This window comes from Monodon monoceros, unplaced genomic scaffold (assembly GCF_005190385.1).
Source record: "Monodon monoceros isolate NGI ecotype Baffin Bay Population unplaced genomic scaffold, NGI_Narwhal_1 Super_Scaffold_14, whole genome shotgun sequence".
NCBI classification, from domain to species: domain Eukaryota; kingdom Metazoa; phylum Chordata; class Mammalia; order Artiodactyla; family Monodontidae; genus Monodon; species Monodon monoceros.
The window spans coordinates 14120665-14146350 of record NW_021703770.1 but is presented as its reverse complement, the minus strand read 5'-3'; the positions used below and the strand labels follow the sequence as shown (position 1 = coordinate 14146350).

Genomic DNA, 25686 nt, shown 5'->3' with positions numbered 1-25686 from the left:
GCACCACAGAGCATGGTGGGAGGAGGGGGAGTGTCTCTCATAGTGGCAGATCACAGAGTAGATCACACCCAGAAGAAAATCAAGGTCAGGAAAACATCCATCCCATGTCGTTGGGGCCAGGCGCCTGGAGGCTGGAATTAGGAGCAAAAGATCTGAGCCAAGTGGATCAGAGACCCTTGGAGGTACAAGCAAGGAGCTGGAGAGAGCAGCTGTTTGTACAGCTATCAGAACTGGTGACTGTTCTTGCACTTCTGAGCCGTGTTGGGGGCATACGAGCAAGTAGCCAAATTCCTGAAAGGGCCTGAGGTCCCTCTGTTTGCGTTTCTGGGCCTTTGTATGTACTCTTCCCTTTGCTGTCCTTTCCATTTTCACTTCTGAACTACTATTCATCCTTCAAAACGTTGTTTGTATATCAGCATCTCTGAAAGTCTTCCTCGACCCTCTCAGTACTCAGTACTCCTCTGTACTGTTTCCACACCCTCTGCACACTTCCAATAGTATATGCCTCATACCCTCATTGCAATTATGTTTGCCTGTTTGCGTCCCTCTTGTTAGAATGGAAGTGTCTGGACAGCAAAAACTTTGTCTTAATTGTCTCTCTGTCCCCAGCACCTAGCACAGTGCCTGACACATAGTGGGTGAATTATATATAGTTCCTGAATTGAGCGTAACAGAATGGAGACTAGGGAAAGAGAGAGAGTTCTGCTGGGTGGCCTTCATGCCCCACCTGCTGTATAAGTTTAGCAGAGCTGCCGTGTACAGCTTGGTGCATGTCCATTAGACTGCAATGCAAACCATGCTCTGGAGCAGCCCTGGATGTCCCTCATTTTGATCAAATCCAATAACATGATGAAGTGAAAAGTAAAATAATTGCTTTATACCACAGAGCAAGAGTTGAGTTCAAGGTTGGGAACTGAGCTGAGGTCTTCTCAACTCCAAAGCTAGTGCTTTAGCCCTTGGCCTCAGAGTCAGCACAAGGAAAAAATAACTTCCTTATTGTTCTGAAATGACTATATTATTTCTCTTCCAGCCAGTGGGCAAGCCAAGAGTTTGTTGTGAGGGCAACTAACATGGCTCCACCCATTGGCAGGAATCTTGAAGTTTCCCCTACGTTTTCTAACTAATTAGACCTTCTGGAATCCAGCCCTGTCAAGTCTTCAGACGAGCCCTGGTGTGCAGCCTCAATGTCTGACCAACTTTAATAAATCCTTTGGATTCTAAAGTTTAAAAAAAACAGGCCCCATTCCATTGGCCTGGCCTACTAGGAGAATTCCGGCTCTACATTAAACGTAAGGAAAAGACACAAATAATCTTGGTGTTTACCTCCTAGTAAACACACACATATAACACTAAGCCCAATCCAAAAAATGTATCTATCACCCACCACGTGTAACCCCAGCCGGCTACTTTCAATTCATGAATCTATTTGTCTCCCAAAGTTTTATGTTCTTTGTCTTAATTTTATGTCCTGACCTTCTCTGGGAGATGTCTTAGTTTAGGGTCTGAACATATGGGAACTTAAGATAAATGAGGACATTCAGCTCCTTACCTCTCCTTGTGATGAAAGTTGTTGTCATAAGGAGTCAAGAGTCAGGCTTCGAGGGCATGAAGACTTGGGAGAATCTTGACACTTCCCCTCAGCATCTATGTGGTCTTGGGCAGGTAGCTTATTTTTTTTATTGAAGTATAATTGGTTTACAATGTCATATTAGTTTACTGCATGGCGATTCAGTATTTTTACAGATTATACTCCGTTTAAAGTTATTACAAGATAATGGCTATAATTCCTTGTTCCATACAATATATCCTTGTTGCTTATCTATTTTATAATAGCAGTTTGTATCTCTTAATCCCATACCCCAAATCTGTCCCACTCCCCTTCACCTTTGGTAACCACTTTTGCAGCCTCAGTTTCTCCATCTATTAAATGGGGATAACCTTGTCACAGAGAAATAATGTATGAGAAACATCTAGTAAAGTGCTGGCACAATGTAGTTTCACAGTAAATTTTGGTTAGTATTATACCATTACTCTGAAAATAATCTCATGAGATTCCAGTAGGTCCTGGTGCCCAGTTTTCAGCATCTAATTTAGTCTCCTACTCACTCTACCTGTTTCCTTTGCCCTGAGCAATTGCTATGTTCCTCATTACCTATTCAGCTTTTGGGAGTCCTGGATTCCAGTCCAGGCTCTGTCATGGACAGGCTGTGTGTCTTTAGACCAGTCACCTAACCTTTCTGTACTTTCTCACCTGGCCACGAAGATATGGGCAGGTGACTTCTGAGCTGTGCCTCTCTAACCCCCACCTGTGGTTTGTGTCCTGAAAAGGCCAGAGAAGGGAATGCTAGGGGCTGAGCCTCAGCAAAGGGGCCTCCTCAGAGATTCTACACATCTCTGGCCTGAAGCCAGAGGCTCTGGTCTGAACACCAGTCAAGCTGCCAGCTGGTATTCTTATTATTTTGCCCTTTTAAGTAAATTCAGAAAGCCTTCAGTTTCCCCATAGAGTTTTGCATTGATATTACAGGCTGCTTGGACTCGGGAGGCCTCGGTTTCTTTCCTGTTTGGGTGAGCTGGGCCTGGATTCCCATGGAAAGGCAGTGCTGCTGGCTCAGGTCAGCCTCACGTCTGACAACTACAGACAAGGAAGCCACAAAATGTGCTATATCACACATGTCCAGTCCTCCTAAAACCCTTCAAGGCAAGGTGTTATTTCACACTAACCAGTGAACCATGGCTGGGACAGTTCCCAGGACCTGTGTTTCAATAAGGGACATATGTACACTTAAAGGCTTTGGGACAGCTCCTTGAGACCTGGAAGACTGTCCTCTGATGGCATCAGAGTATCTCCACTTCCCACAGTCTGCAGGTGCAGGACAAAACTGAGGAGCAGACAAATACGGTTTCAGTGATCTGGGTCATCAAAAGCTGTAGGAAGGAACTTGCCCCTTGCTGTGTGATTTTAAAACTTTTCTGTGTCTGTGAGTGCCTGTCTATCAGCGTCTGTACCTATCTGTCTGGGTATGTTTGTTTAACCAGCTTGTGGAAAGCTGAATAAGGACTTTGTGCTCCAGACAATGGCCAAAAGGCGTCCTGCTCCTTGATTCTGGGGTTGCCATGACGACTGTCCTCTGAGAGCTAAAAGCCTAGCTAATTTTACTAGGCCAGTTGTGCAAATGACTGCATTCCCAACTCTTCCTCCATGCTGTCCCACTGCCAGAAAATATCTTCATATTTTCTTTCCCCCAGGGAGGGCAAGGGGGAAAAAAGGCCAACAGAGATGATGTCAGGGCTGCTAGGGGATGGTTGGTACATAACCCGGCTGTCTGGTCCCACTTCTCCCCACAAACTAAAGTCTACTTCATACATCATTTATGCCACAAACCAGCTTTCTGAGCTCTAAATCAAATCAGGAATAAAGAAATAATACGATCAAGGATACATTCTTATTCTCCTGTTTTAGCACTGTGAGTCACAAAGAATAATACACTGCCTTGGCGTCTCTGCTCCCCCGGGCAGGCACTCCCTGATGGGGAGATAGGAATTTAGACAGGAACATGACTCTCCCTAGGCCACTGAGGCATAGTTTGGCAATTTGCTGCTGTGGTATAGAAAGTGAATGACCTACAGAGGAAGGTCTGTTGGGAGGATGAACTTTAATCCTTTAGAAGTAGGATTAATTAGAATCCCTAGGGGAAATGTGAATTGAGCAAGACCAATTGAATTGGTCTGATTAACTAAGGGTCCATCCATCTGTCTGTCCAACCATCCATCATCCATTTATCCATTCATCCATTCATCATCCATCCATCTATCCATTTATCCATTGAGTAAGACAAGGTGCCTGCTCTTCCGGTGCTCACAATCTGGTAGACAGACAAGTTAATAATTTAAGTGTTTTGAAGGGAAGCCTTCCTCAACCTTTCTCCTTCCCACCTCACTCCCCTCCCACCGTGAATTCTGGGTCACCCCCAAAGGGGAATTTTATACACACATCTTTGAAAAGCTCTCACATCAGGCTGAATTTTAATAACGTATTTTCACCTCTCTTCTAGCTCCTTGTAGCTCTCTTGTAGCTCCTTGAGGGCAGGGATAAGTCTTATTCCCCTGCCCTTATCAGGAAAGGCAGAGAGGAATAAGAATGGAATTTCCTGACAGAGACTGACACTGGAGACTGTTTGCCTTTTCCAGACTCTTTATTTCATTTTTTTTTTAAGTGGGAGAAAAGAATGTCATTTTTATAAGCAGGTTCTTATTAGTCATCAGTTTTATACACATCAGTGTATACGTGTCAATCCCAATCGCCCAATTCATCCCACCACCACCACCACCACTGCCACTTTCCCCCCTTGGTGTCCATACGTTTGTTCTCTACATCTGTGTCTCGATTTCTGCCCTGAAAACCGGTTCACGTGTACCATTTTTCTAGGTTCCACATATATGCGTTAATATACGATATTTGTTTATCTCTTTCTGACTTACTTCACTTGTATGACAGTCTCTAGATCCATCCATGTCTCTACAAATGACCCAATTTCGTTCCTTTTTATGGCTGAGTAATATTCCATTGTATATATGTACCACATCTTCTTTATCCATTCATCTGTTGATGGGCATTTAGGTTGTTTCCATGTCCTGGCTATTGTAAATAGTGCTGCAATGAACACTGAGGTGCATCTGTCTTTTTGAATTATGGTTTTCTCTGGGTATGTGCCCAGTAATGGGATTGCTGGATCATATGGTAATTCTATTTTTAATTTTTTAAGGAACCTCCATACTGTTCTCCATAATGGCTGTATCAGTTTACATTCCCAGCAACAGTGCAAGAGGGTTCCCTTTTCTCCACACCCTCTCCAGCATTTGTTGTTTGTAGATTTTCTGATGAAGCCCATTCTAACTGGTGTGAGGTGATACCTCACTGTAGTTTTGATTTGCATTTCTCTAATAATGAGTGATGTTGAGCAGCTTTTCATGTGCTTCTTGGCCATCTGTATGTCTTCTTTGGAGAAATGTCTACTTAGGTCTTCTGCCCATTTTTGGATTGGGTTGTTTGTTTTTTTAATATCAAGCTGCATGAGCTGTTTATATATTTTGGAGATTAATCCTTTGTCCATTGATTTGTTTGAAAATATTTTCTCCCATTCTGAGGGTTGTCTTTTGGTCTTGTTTATGGTTTCCTTTGCTGTGCAAAAGCTTTGAAGTTTCATTAGGTCCCATTTGTTTATTTTTGTTTTTATTTCCATTACGAGGTGGATCAAAAAAGATCTTGCTGTGATTTATGTCAAAGTGTGTTCTTCCTGTGCTTTCCTCTAAGAGTTTTATCATGTCTGGTCTTACATTTAGGTCTCTAATCCATTTTGAGTTTATTTTTGTGTATGGTGTTAGGGAGTGTTCTAATTTCATTCTTTTACATGTAGCTGTCCAGTTTTCCCAGCACCACTTATTGGAGAGACTGTCTTTTCTCCATTGTATATCCTTGCCTCCTTTGTCATAGATTAGTTGACAATAGGTGATGGGTTTATCTCTGGGCTTTCTATCTTGCTCCATTGATCTATGTTTCTGTTTTTGTGCCAGTACCATATTGTCTTGATTACTGTAGCTTTGTAGTATAGTTGGAAGTCAGGGAGTCTGATTCCTCCAGCTCCATTTTTTTCCCTCAAGACTGCTTTGGCTATTCGGGATCTTTTGTGTCTCCATACAAATTTTAAGATTTTTTTGTTCTAGTTCCATAAAAAATGCCATTGGTAATTTGATAGGGAATGCATTGAATCTGTAGATTGCTTTGGGTAGTATAGTCATTTTCACAATATTGATTCTTCCAATCCAAGAACATGGTATATATCTCTACATCTGTTGGTATCATCTTTAATTTCTTTCACCAGTGTCTTATAGTTTTCTGCATACAGGTCTTTTGTCTCCCTAGGTAGGTTTATTCCTAGGCATTTTATTCTTTTTGTTGCAACAGTAAATGGGAGTGTTTCCCTAATTTCTCATTCAGATATTTCATCATTAGTGTATAGGAATGCAAGAGATTTCTGTGCATTAATTTTGTATCCTGCAACTTTACCAGATTCATTGATCAGCTCTAGTTTTCTGGTGGCATCTTTAGGATTTTCTATGTATAGTATCATGTCATCTGCAAACAGTGATTGTTTTACTTCTTCTCTTCCAATTTATATTCCTTTTATTTCTTTTTCTTCTCTGATTGCCAAGGCTAGGACTTCCAAAACTGTGTTGAATAATAGCAGTGAGAGTGGACATCCTTGTCTCATTCCCGATCTTAGAGGAAATGCTTTCAGTTTTTCACCATTGAGAATGATGTTTGCTGTGGGTTTGTCATATATGGCCTTTATTATGTTGAGGTAGATTTCCTCTAAGCCCACTTTCTGGAGAGTTTTTATCATAAATGGGTGTTGAATTTTGTCAAAAGCTTTTTCTGCATCTATTGAGATGATCATATGGTTTTTATTCCTTAATTTGTTAATATGGTGTATCACATTGATTGATTTGCATATATTGAAGAATCCTTGCATCCCTGGGATAAATCCCACTTGATCACAGTGTATGATCCTTTTAATGTGTTGTTGGATTCTGTTTGCTAGTATTTTGTTGAGGATTTTTGCATCTATATTCATCAGTGATACTGGTCTGTAATTTTCTTTTTTTGTAGTATCTTTGTCTGGTTTTGGTGTCAGGGTGATGGTGGCCTTATAGAATGAGTTTGGAAGTGTTCCTTCCTCTGCAATTTTTTGGAAGAGTTTGGGAAGGATGCGTGTTAGCTCTTCTCTAAATGTTTGATAGAATTTGCCTGTGAAGCCGTCTGGTCCAGGACTTTGGTTTGTTGGAAGATTTTTAATCACAGCTTCACTTTCATTACTTGTGATTGGTCTGTTCATATTTTCTATTTCTTCCTGGTTCAGTCTTGGAAGGTTATACCTTTCTAAGAATTTGACCATTTCTTCCAGCTTGTCCATTTTATTGGCATAGAGTTGCTTGTAGTAGTCTCTTAGGATGCTTTGTATTTCTGCGGTGTCTGTTGTAACTTCTCCTTTTTCATTTCTAATTTTATTGATTTGAATCCTCTCCCTCTTTTTCTTTATGAGTCTGGCTAATGGTTTATCAATTTTGTATATCTTCTCAAAGAACCAGCTTTTAGTTTTATTAATCTTTGCTGTTGTTTTCTTTGTTTCTATGTCATTTATTTCTGCTCTGATCTTTATGATTTCTTTCCTTCTGCTAGCTTTGGGTTTTGTTTGTTCTTCTTTCTCTAGTTTTTTTAGGTGTAAAGTTAGATTATTTATTTGAGATTTTTCTTGTTTCTTGAGGTAGGCCTGTATAGCTATAAAATTCCCTCTTAGAACTGCTTTTGCTGCACCCCATAGGTTTTGGATTGTCGTGTTTTCATTGTCATTTGTCTCTAGGTATTTCTTGATTTCCTCTTTGATTTCTTCAGTGATCTCTTGGTTAGTAACATAGTGTTTAGTCTCCATGTGTTTGTGATTTTTACTTTTTTCCCCCTATAATTCATTTCTAATCTCATAGTGTTGTGGTCAGAAAAGATGCTTGATATGATTTCAATTTTCTTAAATTTACTGAGGCTTGGTTTGTGACCCAAGGTGTGATCTGTGCTGGAGAATGTTCCGTGCGCACTTGAGAAGAAAGTGCAATCTGCTGTTTTTGGATGGAATGTCCTATAAATATCAATTAAATCTATCTGGTCTATTGTGTCATTTAAAGCTTCTGTTTCCTTATTTATTTTCATTTTGGATGATCTGTCCATTGGTGTAAGTGAGGTGTTAAAGTCCCCCGCTCTTATTGTGTTACTGTCAGTTTCCTGTTTTACAGCTGTTAACAGTTGCCTTATGTCTTGAGGTGCTCCTATGTTGGGTGCATATATATTTATAATTGTTTTATCTTCTTCTTGGATTGATCCCTTGATCATTATGTAGTGTCCTTCCTTTTCTCTTGTAACATTCTTTATTTTAAAGTCTATTTTATCTGATTTGAGTATTGCTACTCCAGCTTTCTTTCTTTTTTTTTTTTTTGCGGTACGCGGGCCTCTCACTGTTGTGGCCTCTTCCGTTGCGGAGCACAGGCTCTGGACGTGCAGGCTTAGCGGCCATGGCTTATGGGCCCAGCTGCTCCATGGCCTGTGGGATCTTCCCGGACCGGGGCACAAACCCATGTCCCCTGCATCGGCAGGCGGACTTTCAACCACTGCGCCACCAGGGAAGCCCTCCAGCTTTCTTTTGATTTCCATTTGCATGGAATATCTTTTTCCATCCCCTCACTTTCAGTCTGTATGTGTCCCTAGGTCTGAAGTGGGTCTCTTGTAGACAGCATATATATGGGTCTTGTTTTTGTATCCATTCAGCGAGCCTATGTCTTTTGGTTGGAGCATTTAATCCATTCACGTTTAAGGTAATTATCGATATGTATGTTCCTGTGACCATTTTCTTAATTGTTTTGGGTTTGTTTTTGTAGTTCCTTTTCCTCTCTTGTGTTTCCCACTTAGAGTTCCTTTAGCATTTGTTGTAGAGCTGGTTTGGTGGTGCTGAAGTCTCTTAGCTTTTGCTTGTCTGTAAAGCTTTTGGTTTCTCCATCGAATCTGAATGAGATCCTTGCCAGATAGAGTAATCTTGGTTGTAGGTTCTTCCCTTTCATCACTTTAAGTATATCATGCTACTCCCTTCTGGCTTGTAAGTTTCTGCTGAGAAATCAGCTATTAACCTTATGGGAGTTCCCTTGTACGTTATTTGTCATTTTTCTCTTGCTGCTTTCAATTTGTCTTTAATTTTTGCCAATTTGATTACTAATAGTCTCGGTGTGTTTCTCCTTGCGTTTATCCTGTATGGGACTCGCTGCACTTCCTGGACTTGGGTGGCTATTTCCTTTCCCATGTTAGGGAAGTTTTCGACTATAATCTCTTCAAATATTTTCTCAGGTCCTTTCTCTCTCTCTTCTCCTTCTGGGACCCCTATAACGCGAATGTTGTTGCGTTTAATGTTGTCCCAGAGGTCTCTTAGGCTGTCTTCATTTCTTTTCATTCTTTTTTCTTTATTCTGTTCTGCAGCAGTGAATTCCACCATTCTGTCTTCCAAGTCACTTATCCGTTCTTCTGCCTCAGTTATTCTGCTATTGATTCCTTCTAGTGTAGTTTTCATTTCAGTTATTGTATTGTTCATCTCTGTTTGTTTGTTCTTTAATTCTTCTAGGTCTTTGTTAAACATTTCTCGTATCTTCTCCATCTTTGCCTCCATTGTTTTTCCGAGGTCCTGGATCATCTTCGCTATCATCATTCTGAATTCTTTTTCTGGAAGGTTGCCTATCTCCACTTCATTTAGTTGTTTTTCTGGGATTTTATCTTGTTCCTTCATCTGGTGCATAACCCTCTGCCTTTTCATCTTGTCTGTCTTTCTGTGAATGTGGTTTTTGTCACACAGGCTGCAGGATTGCAGTTTTTCTTGCTTCTGCTGTCTGTCCTCTGATGGATGAGGCTATCTAAGAGGCTTGTGCAGGTTTCCTGATGGGAGGGACTGGTGGTGGGTAGAGCTGGGTGTTGCTCTGGTGGGCAGAGCTCAGTAAAACTTTAATCTGCTTGACTGCTGATGCGTGGGGCTGGGTTTCCTCCCTGTTGGTTGTTTGGCCTGAGGCGACCCAACACTGGAGCCTACCTGGGCTCTTTGGTGGGGCTAATGGCAGACTCTGGGAAGGCTGACTCCAAGGAGTACTTCCAATAGCTTCTGCTGCCAGTGTCCCCATCCCCATGGTGAGCCACAGCCACCCTCTGCCTCCGCAGGAGACCCTCCAACACTAGCAAGTAGGTCTGGTTCAGTCTCCCCTGGGTTCACTGCTCCTTTCCCTGGGTCCCGATGCGCACACTACTTTGTGTGTGCTGTCCAAGAGTGGAGTCTCTGTTTCCCCCAATCCTGTCAAAGTCCTGCCATCAAATCCTACTAGCCTTCAAAGTCTGATTCTCTAGGAATTCCTCCTCCCGTTGCCAGACCCCCAGGTTGGAAAGCCTGACGTGGGGCTCAGAACCTTCATTCCAGTGGGTGGACTTCTGTGGTATAAGTGTTCTCCAGTCTGTGAGTCACCCACCCAGCAGTTGTGGGATTTGATTTTGCTGTGATTGCACCCCTCCTACTGTCTCATTGTGGCTTCTCCTTTGTCTTTGGATGTGGGGTATCTTGTTTGGTGAGTTCCAGTGTCTTCCTGTCGATGATTGTCCAGCAGCTAGTTGTGATTCTGGTGTTCTCCCAAGAGAGAGTGAGAGCACGTCCTTCTACTCCTCCATCTTGGTTCAGCAAAGCCCAGACTGTTTATATTTTTACTGGTGGCTTTCTTTTAAGTTTTCCAAAACATTTTTTAATCTGTGTTTTTCTAATGATCAAAAATAAAAGAATATTTTTGACTCCCTGCTAGATAAGAAAAAGAATTGGAAACATTTTACTTATATCTCCCTGGTTTTTGTAAAGGTAACCTGGAATTTAAGGCCCAGATTATTGTCATCAAATTATTTCATATAGTATAGCTTGTCTTTTAAGAATGGCTTTATTATTTGCTTTTAAATCATATTTACAAAAATTATTTAGACTTAGCTCCATACTTAGCTGATTTACATTTTCACTGCCAGTTCTTTTATGGCACAACTTCCCCATTCTCAAATGCTTAATTCTAACTCATCCTTCTATTAACTGGGGTTCATTGATTTGAATTTTTTTAGGTAGAATATGGGGGAGGTGCATTTTTATGAATCCTTCCTTATCTAAGATTCTCTTTTTGTTTCCTACCATCTACGGACAACATTCTGGCTAGGTGTAATAGTTTAGGTCAAGAATTTTTTTCTTCATAACAAAGTTCCAGTTATAAAATAAATGTCATGGGGATGTAATGTACAGCATGATGACTATAGTTAGTAATACTGTACTACATATTTGAAAGTTGCTAAAAGAATAGATCTTAAAAGTTCTCATCACAAGAAAATAAAATTGTGACTGTGTGTGGTGACGGATGTTAACTAGACTTATTGTGGTGATCATTTCACAATACATACAAATATTAGATCATTATGTTGTACACCTGAAACTAATATAAAGTTATATGTCAATTATATATTAACTAAAAATAAATAAATAAAAAATTATTTTCATCAAAAATTTCTGAAAACCACCCATTTTATCCTGGAAAACGTTCAGTGCTGCAGAGTAGAAGTTTGACAATTGACTGATTTATATCCTTTTTTGTTTGTTAAAATTTTTTCTCTATTCTTTTAATTAAAAGCATTGCCAGGATATGTCCAGGCGTATGTTCTTTTTATAAATTTTGCCTATAAAACATGGCTGTTGATTTGTATATTCCAGACTTTATTCAGCCCAGGAAATTTTTCTTCAATTATATCTTTATTACTTCTGTTGCAGTTTTGTTCCTACATGAACAACACAGATATATTCTTTTAACTTGGCCTCCTTATTTAAATTATTATCTCTTTTAAAATATTTACTTGCTTGTCCCTGCATTCTATAATACTCACCCAAATTTACCCTTTATACCACTGGTGTACTTTTCCATATGGTTAATTTTCCTCTTTGCTGCTTCTAATGCAGTATTGAAATATGTTATTGCATCTTTATCCCTCCAAAATAATCCCATAGCTCTTCTAACTCTCTTTCTGTCTCAGTATGATCATAATGGATTTCTGCCAATTTTACAGAAGGAATGTCATTTTTCTTTCTGTTGACGCTGAAGTTTTTGAAAAAGTTTCTTCTGGACATACTCTTGAGTCTTCAGAATGGTGTTCTCTTTTCATGTCCTGCAGTATACTTTCAGTCTGTCTCTTTTCTTTATGTATTCATCTTTGAATGAGAAGATTAATCCAGACCCAGGTATGGGCAAATAACAGACTCTATAGCTTGCCTTTGGAACAGTTAACTATCCCCTTGGGTGCTACTTGAATGTCCTTCTTACATCTGTAGTTGGAGGGATGGCTGATTATTCTTCCCACTTCCTAGCTCCATTCCCAGGGTTAGTGACATACACAAAGTTTGGCCCTGTTGGATTGAGGTGTGATTTTCTTCTATCTGCAATGCAAAAAAACCTATAACCCCCAACTGTCCAAAAAATGCCCCAACAGGCTCTTCTTGTCTTCCCCACATCTTTCAAAATTTGATTTTTACCAACTCTATTCCACCTTCAGGATGCAGAGGGTCCCTGGCAGGGACTCTCCCCACCATCTTCCACATCTTGTACTATTGGTTGCTTGAAAGTTGTAGTCTCTAAAAGGATACAGAAAGATTTTTGGGGGTGCATGTGTGTGTGCACAAAGCTGTACTCTGGCTGCCTCAAAAGATGTCAGTTGTGTAGTAGAGGATAGCTGGTCAGTTTTAAGGTTAGTCTAGTCTCTGAGTCAAGGAGTAGGAGTGTAGAAATAAAGAACTCTGTCTTTATTGACTTTCAAAGAATTGAATCTCCTCTCTTTCGTGAGATAAAGCATGAATAGATCACTCACTGTTTCTCACAAGCCAATCGTGTCTGCTTCTGATATTGAGTTGATTCTGATATTGGGTTGTAATCAGTCCTATCTTTCTGAGGTTGTGGTGAGCGTTCACCATTCCTTGTAAATCATTTTTCGTGGGAAATAGATGCTACCAGAGAGACACTGTTCTGTATTAGCTTCACACATTGTTCTTGAGGTTCAGTCCTCAGAACCTACCAGGGATTCCAGGAGCCCTTTGGATAAAGGCTTCCGTTGTCAGCACTTTACTTTCTCCTACACCTGAATAATCAAAAGATAGAAAAAAAAAGTGAGCAAAGACAGCACAGTTGATCTGGTAACCCCCATTGCTAGGAAAGCTTGCCCAACTCCCCAGGGCTTTGGGTAAGGAAGTAGGAAGTATCTTCTTGTGTTTTCCATTCCAATGGGCAGGCCAGAACAAACCATGGAGTTTCAGACATGACCTGGAGGTCAGGGAGTCTGCTAATTAAACTTTTCATAACACCTAGTGCATTGTCGGTCGCCCAAAGGCATTGCAGAATATTGGTGGTAATAATAGCAATCAGAAACCTGCCATTCTACCTGGAAGATGTGCACATCTTTCCCACTGTCATCTCCAGAACTTTCTTCAACACAAGTGCCTGAAGGGAAACTTTCTCTGTTCCAAAGTAGAACATTATAGAGACGGGGGATGGGCAACTGAGATTCCCAATTGTTAGTGGATCTTCCTCCAGAAATGATTGCATAAGAACAGTAATGAGGATGATCTTTTCTGAAATTAGGAGAGTCACCAGCGCACACTAATTGATTAAATCATCCCAACACAAAATTATTGAACACCTACTGCACACCTACTCTCTTCACTGCTCATGGAATGTATTTGGAGAGACACACAAAGATCTCATTTTTACCAGGCCGCACGGAAACCCTCTCTTCTCCCTAAAAAGCACTCCTTCCGTCAATTAGAGCAGGTAATGAATTAGACAACAATGAGGAGGAAAGTGCAGGGGAGAAGGGAAAAAGATCATTCTAGAAGATGTTACCAAATGTGAATTATCCCTGGAAGGAATGTTCCAGCCCTGTGGTTAGTTTGTCACATAAGGGTTGGGGTCTTAGAAGGAGCACTTTGGACAAGTAAACAGAACAGTGCCAAACCTGGGAGGGAGTGGGGGATGAAGGTGGTGCTTTTCTTAGAACAATGTTTCTGAGATGTGAGGGGATCGCTGGGCAGAGGGGTGGCCGGACCTGGAGTTACTGCTCAAAGGGCGGAGCAAAGGGTGTTGAAGACAAACTCGTTTGCCTCACAGCTGTGCCTGAGGTTGTCTGAGGACCTTTGAGAAACATTCCCATCCTCCCCATGCCTCATACAAGGCTCCCAGATGTTCTGATTTAGGTGCAACAGGCCTTTCCCACTTGACATTCTCCCACAAATTTTCTTCACGTGTTCTCCCCAGGCCCTGTTCCCCACCTACACCCCTCCCCTTACCATCTGCCCACCTCATTTTCTCCTTTGCTTAGCCAAGTTATTTCTGTTTGCAAAACTGCTAACCCTTTATCTCTTCTATTATTGTTTCTCAGGAGGAACTTTTCTGAACTTACCAGGTTTGGCCACTGGATTCTACCCTTTCACCCTGTTTTCCCTGGGGGCAAAGCGGAGCAAGACAGCCTCACCTACTGAAAGGAGCAGTGTCTTCTCTAGGTGAATTTGCTTATTAAACTGTGAGTCGATAATGCATGGTGGCCATTTTTCTCTTTTGCATGAGGGTCCAGGGCAGGGTGTGTTGCCAGCTGTTATATAAAGGACAAAAAGCAGTCTTTGAATAGACCTAGTGCCGCCCCTTCGCCGTAGTCAGGTACCTATGAGCACTTTATGTCCTGTGTGTTCTTTAATCCTCACCATAATCCTGGGAGGCAGGATATGTCTACCGTTAAGTAGGGTCCCAGATATTGAGCAAGACATACTTACGCTAAAATATGTTCTCACTGCCTGGAATGCAAATTTAAGTGTGTATCCTGTCTTCATTTGCTAACTCTGGCAACCGTTCATTGAGCCCAAACTGCAGATGAGGTCATGGGATTTGGCTCGGGGTGCTGGATAATGTTAGCTTCTTCCTCCTGTCCTTCCCCAACTCCACCATTCCAGCAGCCCGAACAGAGGAAAAAACGAAAGAAAATATTATTTAAAGTGAATGAATATTCTCTGGCCCTCTGCCCACGGACCATTTCATTATTTCATCTGTTGTCAGCAGCAACCTGACAGCACTGAAATTCAGTAGAGGGCACAGTGATGATCTGATACTTCGGCTGAATCCCAACCAGAATTTTGACTTTTCTGAAGGGATGTGGCAAAGCAGAAGCCCAGAGGCCTTGGCATCCACAGCCATGAATAACTGCCCTGGCTTTGGCACCAACTCAATCTATGAACCAGGCTACCTCTGTTAATTCTTTTAAGAGTTTTAGTTTCTTTGTTGAAAAGTTGAGACTGGGACTACTGACCTGCGTTCTTCTCAGGACGAGGTCATGCAGTGTGGTCCAGCATCTGGTACCAGGTAGACCTGGGTTTGAATCCCAGCTCTGCCACTTATCAACTGTGTGACCTGTGGCAAGTTACTTAATCTCTCTGTGCCTTGGCTTTCTCACCTATAAAATGGAGATAATGCTAGTACAAAAGAGAATGAAGGCTGTGGTTTGGAGGCAAGGCTTACTAATTAATTCTTGTATTCAAACAAGCACTGAATTGCCAACCTAGTCAAATCCTCCTATAAAGAGCTCTGGTCAGGGGCTATGAACGAATGCCTAGCTCTGTTTGAGGAGCAACTAGGAATACCAAAGGAGCAGAAAACCTGACTTATGCCCAGAAGGACCAATGATCCCATGGAAGGAGACCAGTTGTACCCAGGTGAAACAACAAGACCACAAAATCAAGGGTGTGATGATTCAAGGCAAATCAGGCAGGAGGCTAAGGAGGTATGAATAGTAAGACTTAATAGTAAGTCTTATGCTTTTATACCCATTGTGATTTATCAAAGGCATTTCCAGACATTTCAGGTGAGGTAATGAGCGGTCAGAATGAGGAAGGGACTGGATCCGGGAAGCTTCTAGAGGGGAGGGGATTCTTTGAGCAGTCATAGATTTGGATTGGAAGATGGCATTTCTGGTAGGACAAGGCCAAAATGCAAAGGTGGGGGAGTTGGTGACACCCCATGGGACAGCAGAGGAGTTGAAGTGGGCCTACAAGGAGACTGAAGCTGGGCCTTGGCACTTGCTTTTCCCTCAGGTAGTCGTATGGCTGGCTTCTCAATGTTCAGGACTTGGCTTACGTTACTCCATCACAAGTACCTCTCCTGGCCACCTGAAGTGGCTTGTGTCCCCCCACCTGTCTCTCTATGTCATATCACCCTGTTTTATTTTTTATTATATTTTTTTGTTTAATGAAAATATTCTATTTGTAACATCTTATTGTTTATTCTGGCTCCCCTAATGGAATGAAATCTTCATGCAAGCAAGAACATTGAGTCCATAGCAGATGCTCAAAGAGTATTTGTTGGAGGAATGCATGAGCAGGTAGATAGATGGCTCAGAATTCTAGTTTAAGGAATTAGGTTTTATAGGAAATTATGAGGACTTCAATATAAGCTGTATAGAGGTACACTGTATGTCCCCAGAAGGGCCCTTTTGTGACAGGAGTCAGTGAGTGGTCCTTCCCTTTCCTCTCTGCTTAAAATGAGTCCGGAGGGGGATGGGAGTTTGGGGGAGTGTCCATGGGTGAAGGCAGGGGCTGGGTTTCAGAGCCCCTCAATCTGCAGCTATGTTAGGGCAGTGGCTCTCATCCTGGCTTCCTATTCAAGCCCTGGGGAAATTTAAAAATTCCCAATTCCCAGGTTGCACCCTTAAGTCCAATAAAATCCAAATCTTTGAGGTGAGGCCCGCGCTCAGCATTCTGTAAGCTTCCCTGGTGATTCCACTGTGCAGCCGAGGGTGGAAAGCACTGTGCTAGGTACCACTCACGTCTCTCACAAACTTCAGGCATGATTAACTGGCCTATCTTATTCATAATAAGACATAAAGTAGAAACCAATAACTCTTCTTTTGATCTTCCTTACAGACACCGTGCCCAGAGGTGAAGTGCAGCCAGCTAGGTTCTTGGGTACATTTGTATGTTTGATAACATGTTTGGAATTAGCCATACATTTCCATCCACTGGGGTAGACCCGTTCTAGCCAGGTCTCACATGTCATCCTGACGAAACATTATTTTGGGTGCTGGTGGCTGGCAGTCCTGAGCTGGCCTCAGTTCTGCTGGCCCCATCAGCTGGCTCAGCTCCAGCCTCCACTTTCGCTGCCCTTGTGGTGGCCGCATGGCCCAACTTCTGTTTATCACATCTTCAGCAATGCTGGGGACCTAGAGTGACTTAATATGGTTGATATTCGTTACATGTCACGTGGAAGACGCCAAGCCGACGTCACCAGCAAATCTCACGTCCCTACTCCCCAGCTGGCTCAGGTTGAGGGGCCTGGAGAAGGCAGGCGGCCTGAGGTCTCCCTCTTGGAAAGGGGCTGTTGAAACTGCCTGAAGTCTTCTAAGAACTTGCCTTTGAGACCTGTTTTGCTGAGTGTCATCCCTTTCCTCCATCTTCTGTGTGCCAAGATCTATGTGAATCTTCTTGGGCTGCGTATGCCATGTAACCTCTGATGAAATCAAACATCTGGGCAATTAATCTATAGACCTGCTTCTAACTGGACTAATTGGCATAGAATTAATAGAGCTGCAGAGAGACCTGCTGCTCCTGTCTCAATGCCAAACAAAAGAAGCAACCAGTCAGTCATTCAGGCAGTAGATGCCCTGGAGCAGTTCGAGACCCATTTTGCTCATTAGCCAAATGTCTGCTTGCTCCGTTCCCCTCTCCTCACAAACATTTGCTTCAGAATGTGATTTTCATGAATCGTGTCCCTGTGTCTTGTTTTGGAAACCATGAGTAACTGCTGTAAACATAGCATCGAATCTCCCTGTTCTTTGGGTGTCCTGAGATTTATAGTGGTCATGGTGGCTAATCGATTAATTAGTCCTTCATTTAACAAACACATTGAATGAGCCCTTTGTAAATGGATCTTTATTGAGCACCTACTATGTGTCAGTCACTGTTCTAGTCACTAGGGATACAGTTTGGAAGGCAGGCAATAGATAAGCAGAACAAATAAATGAATAACTAGAGATGAGATGATTTGGGGCGATGATAAGTGCTATAAAGGCAGCACTGTGATAGAGAAGAGGATGGAGGAAAAGATTAGATATGAAATAATCTAGCGGTCCGGGCTGGCAGGGTGGTGAGAGATATAGAGAATTGCTCTGTGTATTGGGGCTGGAAGGCTGAGGAAGATGTGGTCCTTCATCTCACAGAACTCCTGGTCTAGTTGGGGATATGGACAAAGAAGGATGAAGAATAATACACTAAGTGCTCTGATGGAACTGTGTAAAAGGGAGTGCTTAGAGGGGGAGACTAGCTACATGAGGGTGGGGCAGGCAAGACAAGATTGTGATGCTGCAACAGGAAGGAAACTTGGAAGTCAAAGGATAAAGTTGGCTGGAAAGGGGGAAGAAGAAAATTGTGTTAGGTGTTCCTTTGTTCAACCACATTTTGTTGAGCATCTACAATGCGCCAGACATTGTTCTAGGTGCTGGGGTTACAGTGGTGAATAATAGAGAAAAAGTCCCTGCCCTCCTTGAACTTATATTCTAATGGGGGGTGTAGACAGTGAATATGTAAACAAATAAGATAACTATGGATGGTGACAACAGTTATGAAGACAATACAAGATAATGTTTAAGGGAAAGTTTGGGAGTTTTGAGGGCAGTGATGGGAATGGGACTAGTTAGGATGGCTGGCGTAAGCCTCTGGAGGGGGAGACATACGCTGCGATCGGATCACAGGGCAGTCTGGGAGAAGGGGAGTCCTAGGTGGAGAGAACTACAGGTACAGAAGTCCTGAGGCAGGAAGTAGCATGACAAGTTTGAGGAGTAGATAAAAGGTCAGTGTGGCTGGTGCCTGGTGAATGAAGGGGGAGAGTGGAGGTTCCAGGAGTCAGAGATGAAGCAACCAGGGAAGCAGGAGACCCACATATGAAGCCATTATAGGGATTCAGGATAGAGAGGATGGAGGCTTGACCTGGAGTGAGAGCTTTGGAGGTGGTAAAACATGGAAAGTCGAAGCTATTTTGAGTAATAGAACTAATAGGACCCTGCTACATGGTCCTGGGTACTTTTCCTTGGGTACTTTTTCTTTGCAGATGAGCCATTGATGGGCATCAGTGTTGTCGTTCAGTCTTTTTTTTTTTTTAATTAATTAATTTATTTATTTATTTTGGGCTCTGTTGGGTCTTTGTTTCTGTGCGAGGGCTTTCTCTGGTTGTGGCAAGCGGAGGCCACTCCTCATCACGGTGCGCGGGCATCTCACTATCGCAACCTCTCTTGTTGCGGAGCACAGACTCCAGACGCGCAGGCTCAGTAGTTGTGGCTCACGGGCCTAGTTGCTCCGTGGCATGTGGAATCTTCCCAGACCAGGGCTCGAACCCGTGTCCCCTGCATTAGCAGGCAGATTCTCAACCACTGTGCCACCAGGGAAGCCCCCGTTCAGTCTTTTTATTTTAAATGCAACACACCTTTATCTAGTTTTTCCAAACATTTGATTTAGCTTTCATAGAAACAAGAAGTCTTTCCTTTTGTACTTATAGTTGATCGACTTATTTAATATTGAATTAAATTATGTAATTACAATACTGAGTACAACAGGTATAGACAGGTTAGGGAAAAAATGCAATGCACTCTTGCAAAATGCACGATCCACCAGAAGGGAGGGCTTCCTACCCAGTGCCCCACAAGCCACCAGCCTCCAGAGCATCCAGGACCTCCACCAATAGACTTTATAGAGAGTATGGGGCATGTTACTTAATCTGGCTAATAGGTTAAGTGAGATTCATTTAAAAGAGCTCCTACTGATAGAAATACATAGACAGTGCATATTTGTATGTGCCAGACACTTGAATGAAATACTTGTATGGAAATGATTTTGCTTTTCTAATTTTTTTTTCTTCTGGCCCTACCATTTCCAAAGACTGGTTCTAATTTGAACTGGTTTGGTAGGATTTTAAAAACAACAACTTTGATTTTGTTTTCAGTGTAGTTAAAAAAAAATTAATACTTGGATTGGGTTCAGAGTTCAGCCAATTAGTGTGTCCATTTTGGTTTGTGAGTCATGTTATCCTGGCCCACATTACTCACAGTGAGGAACGATTCAAAACTAGTGCTTCTTTTCTTCTAGCCCAGAGTCTAAAAATGCTTCAGGCCTCTTTTGTTCTGAGACATCCTTGTTCTAAGGAATCCTAAAGTTACACTTATAGGGGGAAAAAAAAATCATTTTCAGGAAGAGACTGACATAAGAACCCACTGTCTCTTCATTCTAGTGCTGAAGATGGTCTTTATTTCCCTTTCCTTTGCATGGTATCAGTGTTGGCTGAACACATTTTGAACTCATTGGAAGTTGGTTACCTTAGGAACAGAAGACTTCAGTATTTCTGGTTTGGTCACAAAGGAGCCGTGGAGCATCCTCTTCAGAACCTAAGGATATTTCCTTGGGTACCTGGTAGTGGAGGACCATTCAGACATGGACTACCCTTTCTCCCCAGATCTGGGCACAAACTCTGCCATTCAAAATGGAAATACAGTCAATCAGTGGCACATGCAGGGCACTGTGTGGTTTTCTTTGCTTCTTCCCCCATGGCTCCTTTTTCTAGGAGCTTCCCTCCCACTCTCTTGTCTCACTGTGATGTTTTCAAGATGTCAAATATCCTACTAGCATGAACTGTGTGGTACTGAATGAAAGCTGAAGACATTGTATGAACTCATGTCTAACTTAATATAGATACAGGTGGATTTATGTCTATGTCTACATCTACATCTATACCTATACAGCTATATCTGTATCATCTACCTACATATATGTATAAATATTGATACGTGTGTATACATGGGTTAGTATATACACTTATATTTCCTAGCTCTGTCCACTGAGTGGGCCTAGAAGCAATTAGCACACCCAGTGCCCAGATTTTGTTTTCTAATATCATTCTCCCATAAAAGGACCAGGGCTTCTTGGAGAAATGGCAGATTCTAGGGCTGGGGAAGGGAATATGCAAAATGAGCCTGGAGCATCTTACAGTGCCAGAAGCAAAAGAAGTACTCAAGAAGCAAAGTGAGGGGGCATGCCAGAGGGACACAGGAAAAGCTCCCAATAGACAAAGCTGGAACAATTTGAGCAACAAAATGAATAGTATAGTCTTGGATTATAACCCAAAGTACAAAATAAGTGTTCGTAAGTCTATAGTGATATAAATGAATTATTGAATAAATAAATAAATGGGGGAGAACAGACAAACCTGAACAGAAGAATCCCAAATAATGTAGCTACTGCTCCCTCCAGGAGGTAGAACGTAACTCTCTGCCCCTGAAGTATGGGACATGCACAGTGACTTCCTTTTAATGAGCACAGTGGAGAAACCTGACAGTCACTCTACCTGAGCCAGAAGATCAACGTCAGCAGTGTTAAGTCACCTTGATGGCATGTACCCTTGTACCCTTGTATCCTTGATAATGCTGTGATGGGAATAGCACCTTACCTTTGTGATCTTCCAGACAAACCCCATAGCCCCAGTCTAGCCGTGAGAAAAATATCAGACAAACCCAAATGGAAGGACATTCTACAAAATACCTGCCCAGTACTCTCCTCAACATTGTCAAGGTCAACAGAAACAAGGAAAGTTTGAGGAACTGTCACAGTCTGGAGGAGCCTAAAGACACATAACAACTAAATGTAACGTGGTATTCTCATGGGACCCTGGCACAGAGAAATGACATTGGGTAAAAACTAAGGAAATGTGAATCAAGTATTGACTTTACTCAATTATAATGTATCCATATTATTTCATAAGTTGTGACAAATGTACAATATTAATGCTACATTTGGGAAACTGGGCGTGGGATATATGGGAACTCTCTGTAGTATAATTACAACTTTTCTGTAAACCTAAAATTTACAGAAATAAAATAAATAAAACGTTTCTTTTGAAACCCTCTCTCCCTGCCCCCACCCCACCCACTTTTCTTTCTCTTGACCCTCTCTTAACATAGTGGTCACCGCTCTATGCCCTGGTCATGCAAGAAATTGTAGTGGCACAAGCAGGCAGCCTTGACATCTCTCTGAATACAATGTGGCAGCTCTCGCTGGTTGGTATGGAGAGCCGAATACCACTTCTGGTTTCCCGGCACCCTTATTTCTTGACTTATCTAGTTTCTGGGGGCTTATCTGAGGCATTTTTATGGGCTGTAGTGTGGTCTGAGAAATAGCTAGTTTGCAGCCTGGAGGAGTCCTGTGCATCCGTCTTTTGCTGCTGCAGGAGCCAGACTCTGCACTGCTGGGGCAGGGACCCAGTGCCCTCTGGGTGAGGACGGTGGGGTGTTCTGGGGGCTGACACATCTAACTCTGATTGGGCTGACGTCTTCCTGAAGGCAGCCTGGATATCCATCTTCTGCTCCACCATCTATCTCTGTATATGTGATATAACCTCTGTCTCCTCTTCTGGACCGTTATTCTAGTCTCCTTTTTCTTTTTAATCTTCGCTTTTAAACACTCTCCTTAGATTTACAGGGATCGATTATATGGCTATATTGATTATATGCCAAGAGGGGCAGAATTTCATGGGGAAATGGATGGTGAGTTACCACGTGCACCCACAGGACCTGCTCTCCCCATGCAGCCCTGGAGGAGGGATTCAGACCCCCTCCCCACCTACCCGAACACCCGGCTGGCAGGAGCTAGGATTTCCCCAGTGGCCCTGGGGGAAGTAGGTGGGTGGACTGGGGGACAGGGCTGTGCAGCGGGAGGGTGACAAGGCAGGGTTGCTTTCCCCCCTTCCTTCTACCTTTGTCCTCTCCTCCTTCCCCATCCCCAGGCAGCCCTGCCCTCTGAGAGTAGAGGCCTGGGGAGAGGGGAGGGGGAGCCTGGGCCAGGCAGGGGTGTATGGAAGGGAAAAGGAGGAAATTCCTGACCATGACAGGGAGGGTAGGACACTCTGGGGACAGACCAGATGGGGGAGTTCTCTTGTGAGGCAGCCCCCAGGTCAAGCGTGGAAACTGGCTTCTGCCTGTGAGTGGTGAGCAACAGGCAGAGAGGTGCCTGGTGCCTGGAGCAGCAAGGTCTGGAGAAAGCACGCATGGACGTGAGCTAATTGGCTAAGAGCTCAGACATCAGGGTCAGACGGACTTGCGTTTGAATTCTGGCCCTGATTCTTCCTGTGTGTGACCTTGAGCAAATGACTTTGCTTCTCCATCTTACTCAGCCTGTTTCCTCCCCTGTGAAATCCCTTTCCTCTCTTCTCCATGTCAGTCATGGCCTTCAACACTCTCAAAGGATGGCTGTTTTTAATAGATCTCTTTTCAGTCCACTGGTTTGTTTTTCTGTCCTTACTGTAAGCTCAGATCCCAAGAACTGGTTGTTTTCGTTTGTTTTTTAAAAGACAACAAGTGAACATGAGTGTGTTTTGTCAATGAACCATTTTACGTGTTAAAGCTCATAATGACAGCAGTGTCTGTTAGGTAGATAAACCGGTGTGTCGAGGATACAGATGTTAACCTAACTTCTTAATTTGTTGATCACGCTTTTACAGCTGCGTGAAAGACACAGCACAGCGTACTTGGGCTGGTGTGCTCTGTGTTGATTACACACCAAAGTGATTTCCCAAGACCCAAATCTGATCGTGTTCTCACTCATTTAAACATCTCCAGTGACCACTATTGCCCAGAAGACCAAGCTCACACTTGGAAGGCAAAACCACGGCTGATGTGACCCAAACATACTCTTCATCACCCGCCTCCCCGATCCTCTCCTTCCTTTCACCACGTCTATTCCCCAGTAGAATGGATTTCAGTGCCTCCTGAACACGTCCTGCTCTCTCATGTTTCCGAGCCTCTACCCATGTGCTTCTTTCTTTGTTTTTCTGGAAGGTTTCTGTGTATTCAAAACCCAGCACAACTGCATCTCTGTAAAGCATTCCCCGGTTCCCCCAGGCAGAGCTCTGTGTTCACTCTTCTTACTCATGGGTAGAGAGCTTTGCATGCCTGTATCAATGCACTGACAGCGTCTGGCCAGTGTTCTCTTTATCTTTGTATCCCCAGAGCCCAGCACAGTGATTGGCAAATAGTAGGAACTTAAGCAGGTGAATGAATACAGACCCATTTCCATGTACTTTGTGTTATTTTCCCAAGAAAAGCAGTTACTAAGATGGATTCTGGAGTCCACCAGCCCTGATTTCAAATCTCGGTTCTGTCATTTGTGAATGAGTTTAGCCAGATTACTTAATGTCTCAGTTGCTTCAGCTCATAAATGGGAGTAATATTAATCTTATAGGGATGTTGGGAAAATTTAGTATGAAAGTAAGCTACTTAGCAGTGCCAGGCACAAATAATCATCCAGTGAACGATAACTATAATTATTGGACCAAAGTGTCCGTGTTCTCATGACAGAGACCCCTTTATGTGTAGCAGCACGTGGCTATGAGACAAACACCTTGGAACAGAGATGCTATTGGTGCAGGATCAATCCATTTGAGAGTCAGACCATTAACCTTGACCCTGTTGGCACTGTGCCCAGCCTAATTGTATTTGAAGGTCCCAGGGAAGACTCAAATGGCTTAAATGTCTAGAGAAGCAAGAAAACCCATTTAAACCAGGTAGCAGATCAGGGAATTTTACCTCTCGTTACGTTTCGTATAGGCAAGTCAGTTGTTTCCTTGCCGCTGGCCTTGGTGACTGTCCTTGGTGATTATTAATAAATGTAACTGTTTGCATTTTCCAAATATGTTGAAATTTCACAAGTCATTCATTTACAGGACAAACACCAAAGCAAATCAACCCAGTCTTTGGAAAAGCAACTGATGTAGGCGTAATCCACATCCTCCATTAACATGGAGGATTTGAAATTGAGCACACAGAAGGAAAATGAATGAATTGCTTACTTTGGTCTTTCTTGTACTTCAACCATTTGCTCTTTACCCAGAACATACATATCCCTGTGTGATACGTATTCTTTTAAATGTTTTATTACGAAGGCATAGTTTTTCATCAACTGCAGATTTCATCTGTGCTCAGAAAGCATTCAGTGACTGCCCTCAAGGAAAATTAAGAGGCAGCCCAGATACTAGCTAAACCAGCATTCAGGGTGACCTAGTCAAGCGTCTTGAGGCTGCTGCCCTTAACTTAAACAGTTTGCCCTGGCCGTATGGCTCAGGCTGCCAAGGAAATAAACCAGGACCCTCGAGAGTGTTTCGTGCTGGAGTGGCATTTGCAAATCTGGTTTGGGGGGGCTCTTGATAAAGGTGGTTCCTTCCTGTGCTCCGGCTGTGCTGACTCGGTTCAGTGCAGGAGGGCCACCAGCAGTTTCTGGAAGTCCCCAGAGGTGTCTGAGCGAACCATGTCAGAGAGAGACTTCTGATACTTCTCTTGGAACTTGGCTTTTATCCCCTGAAGGTCCACCTGTAGGAGAGATAACAACAGCAACTGGGACATTTATAGCGTTTTCACCATAAACACAGACAGCCACTGTTCTGAGCACGTCATTCTCACTTGCTCATTAATGCCTCAAAGCAGCCCTTAAGAGTCGGAGTTATTATTCTTCCTATTTCGTGGCTGAGAATAGGAAAGCTGAGTTCAGTGTCTGTGTGTCTGTTCCAGTAAAGCTTTGTTTATGGACACTAAAACTTGAATTTCATATGATTTTATGTGTTACAAAAATATTATTTTTCCTTTGAGTTATTTACAGTTACTTTAAAATAATCATTTTCAGGTAACAGGACTGTACAAAAACAGGTGGTGGGCCTGATTTGGCTTGCAGGCCAGTTTGCTGACTGTCAGTATAAGGTTAAGAAAATTGTCAACACAGTTTGAAATGATGCCTTTTTTTTTTTCTCTTGTACCCTGATCAGCAAGGATATTAGTGCCAAACAACAAAATTCAATTCATTATCAATTTTTAGGACTTATTTTGAATCTACGGTTGACCCTTGAGCAATACAGGAATTAGGAACACAGACACCCCTGTGCAGTCTAGAATCTGTGTATTGCTACGTGCAGTCTAGAATCTGTGTATTGCTA

The 25686-nt window shown here is 42.6% G+C and overlaps 2 protein-coding genes across 2 annotated transcripts in view; one reads left to right on the top strand and one right to left on the bottom strand.

Moving 5' to 3' along the window:
- Nucleotides 1-25686, top strand: part of WDYHV1 (WDYHV motif containing 1) — a 227869-nt gene that overhangs the window by 195515 nt on the left and 6668 nt on the right. The window contains exon 6 of the mRNA XM_029222563.1: nucleotides 14069-14189. Coding sequence (XP_029078396.1) covers nucleotides 14069-14189 — 121 coding nt within the window. The remainder of the gene's footprint in view (nucleotides 1-14068; nucleotides 14190-25686) is intronic.
- Nucleotides 24456-25686, bottom strand: part of ANXA13 (annexin A13) — a 56388-nt gene continuing 55157 nt past the window's right edge. The window contains exon 11 of the mRNA XM_029222562.1: nucleotides 24456-25069. Within this exon, the coding sequence (XP_029078395.1) occupies nucleotides 24950-25069 (120 nt within the window). The 3' untranslated portion in view covers nucleotides 24456-24949. The remainder of the gene's footprint in view (nucleotides 25070-25686) is intronic.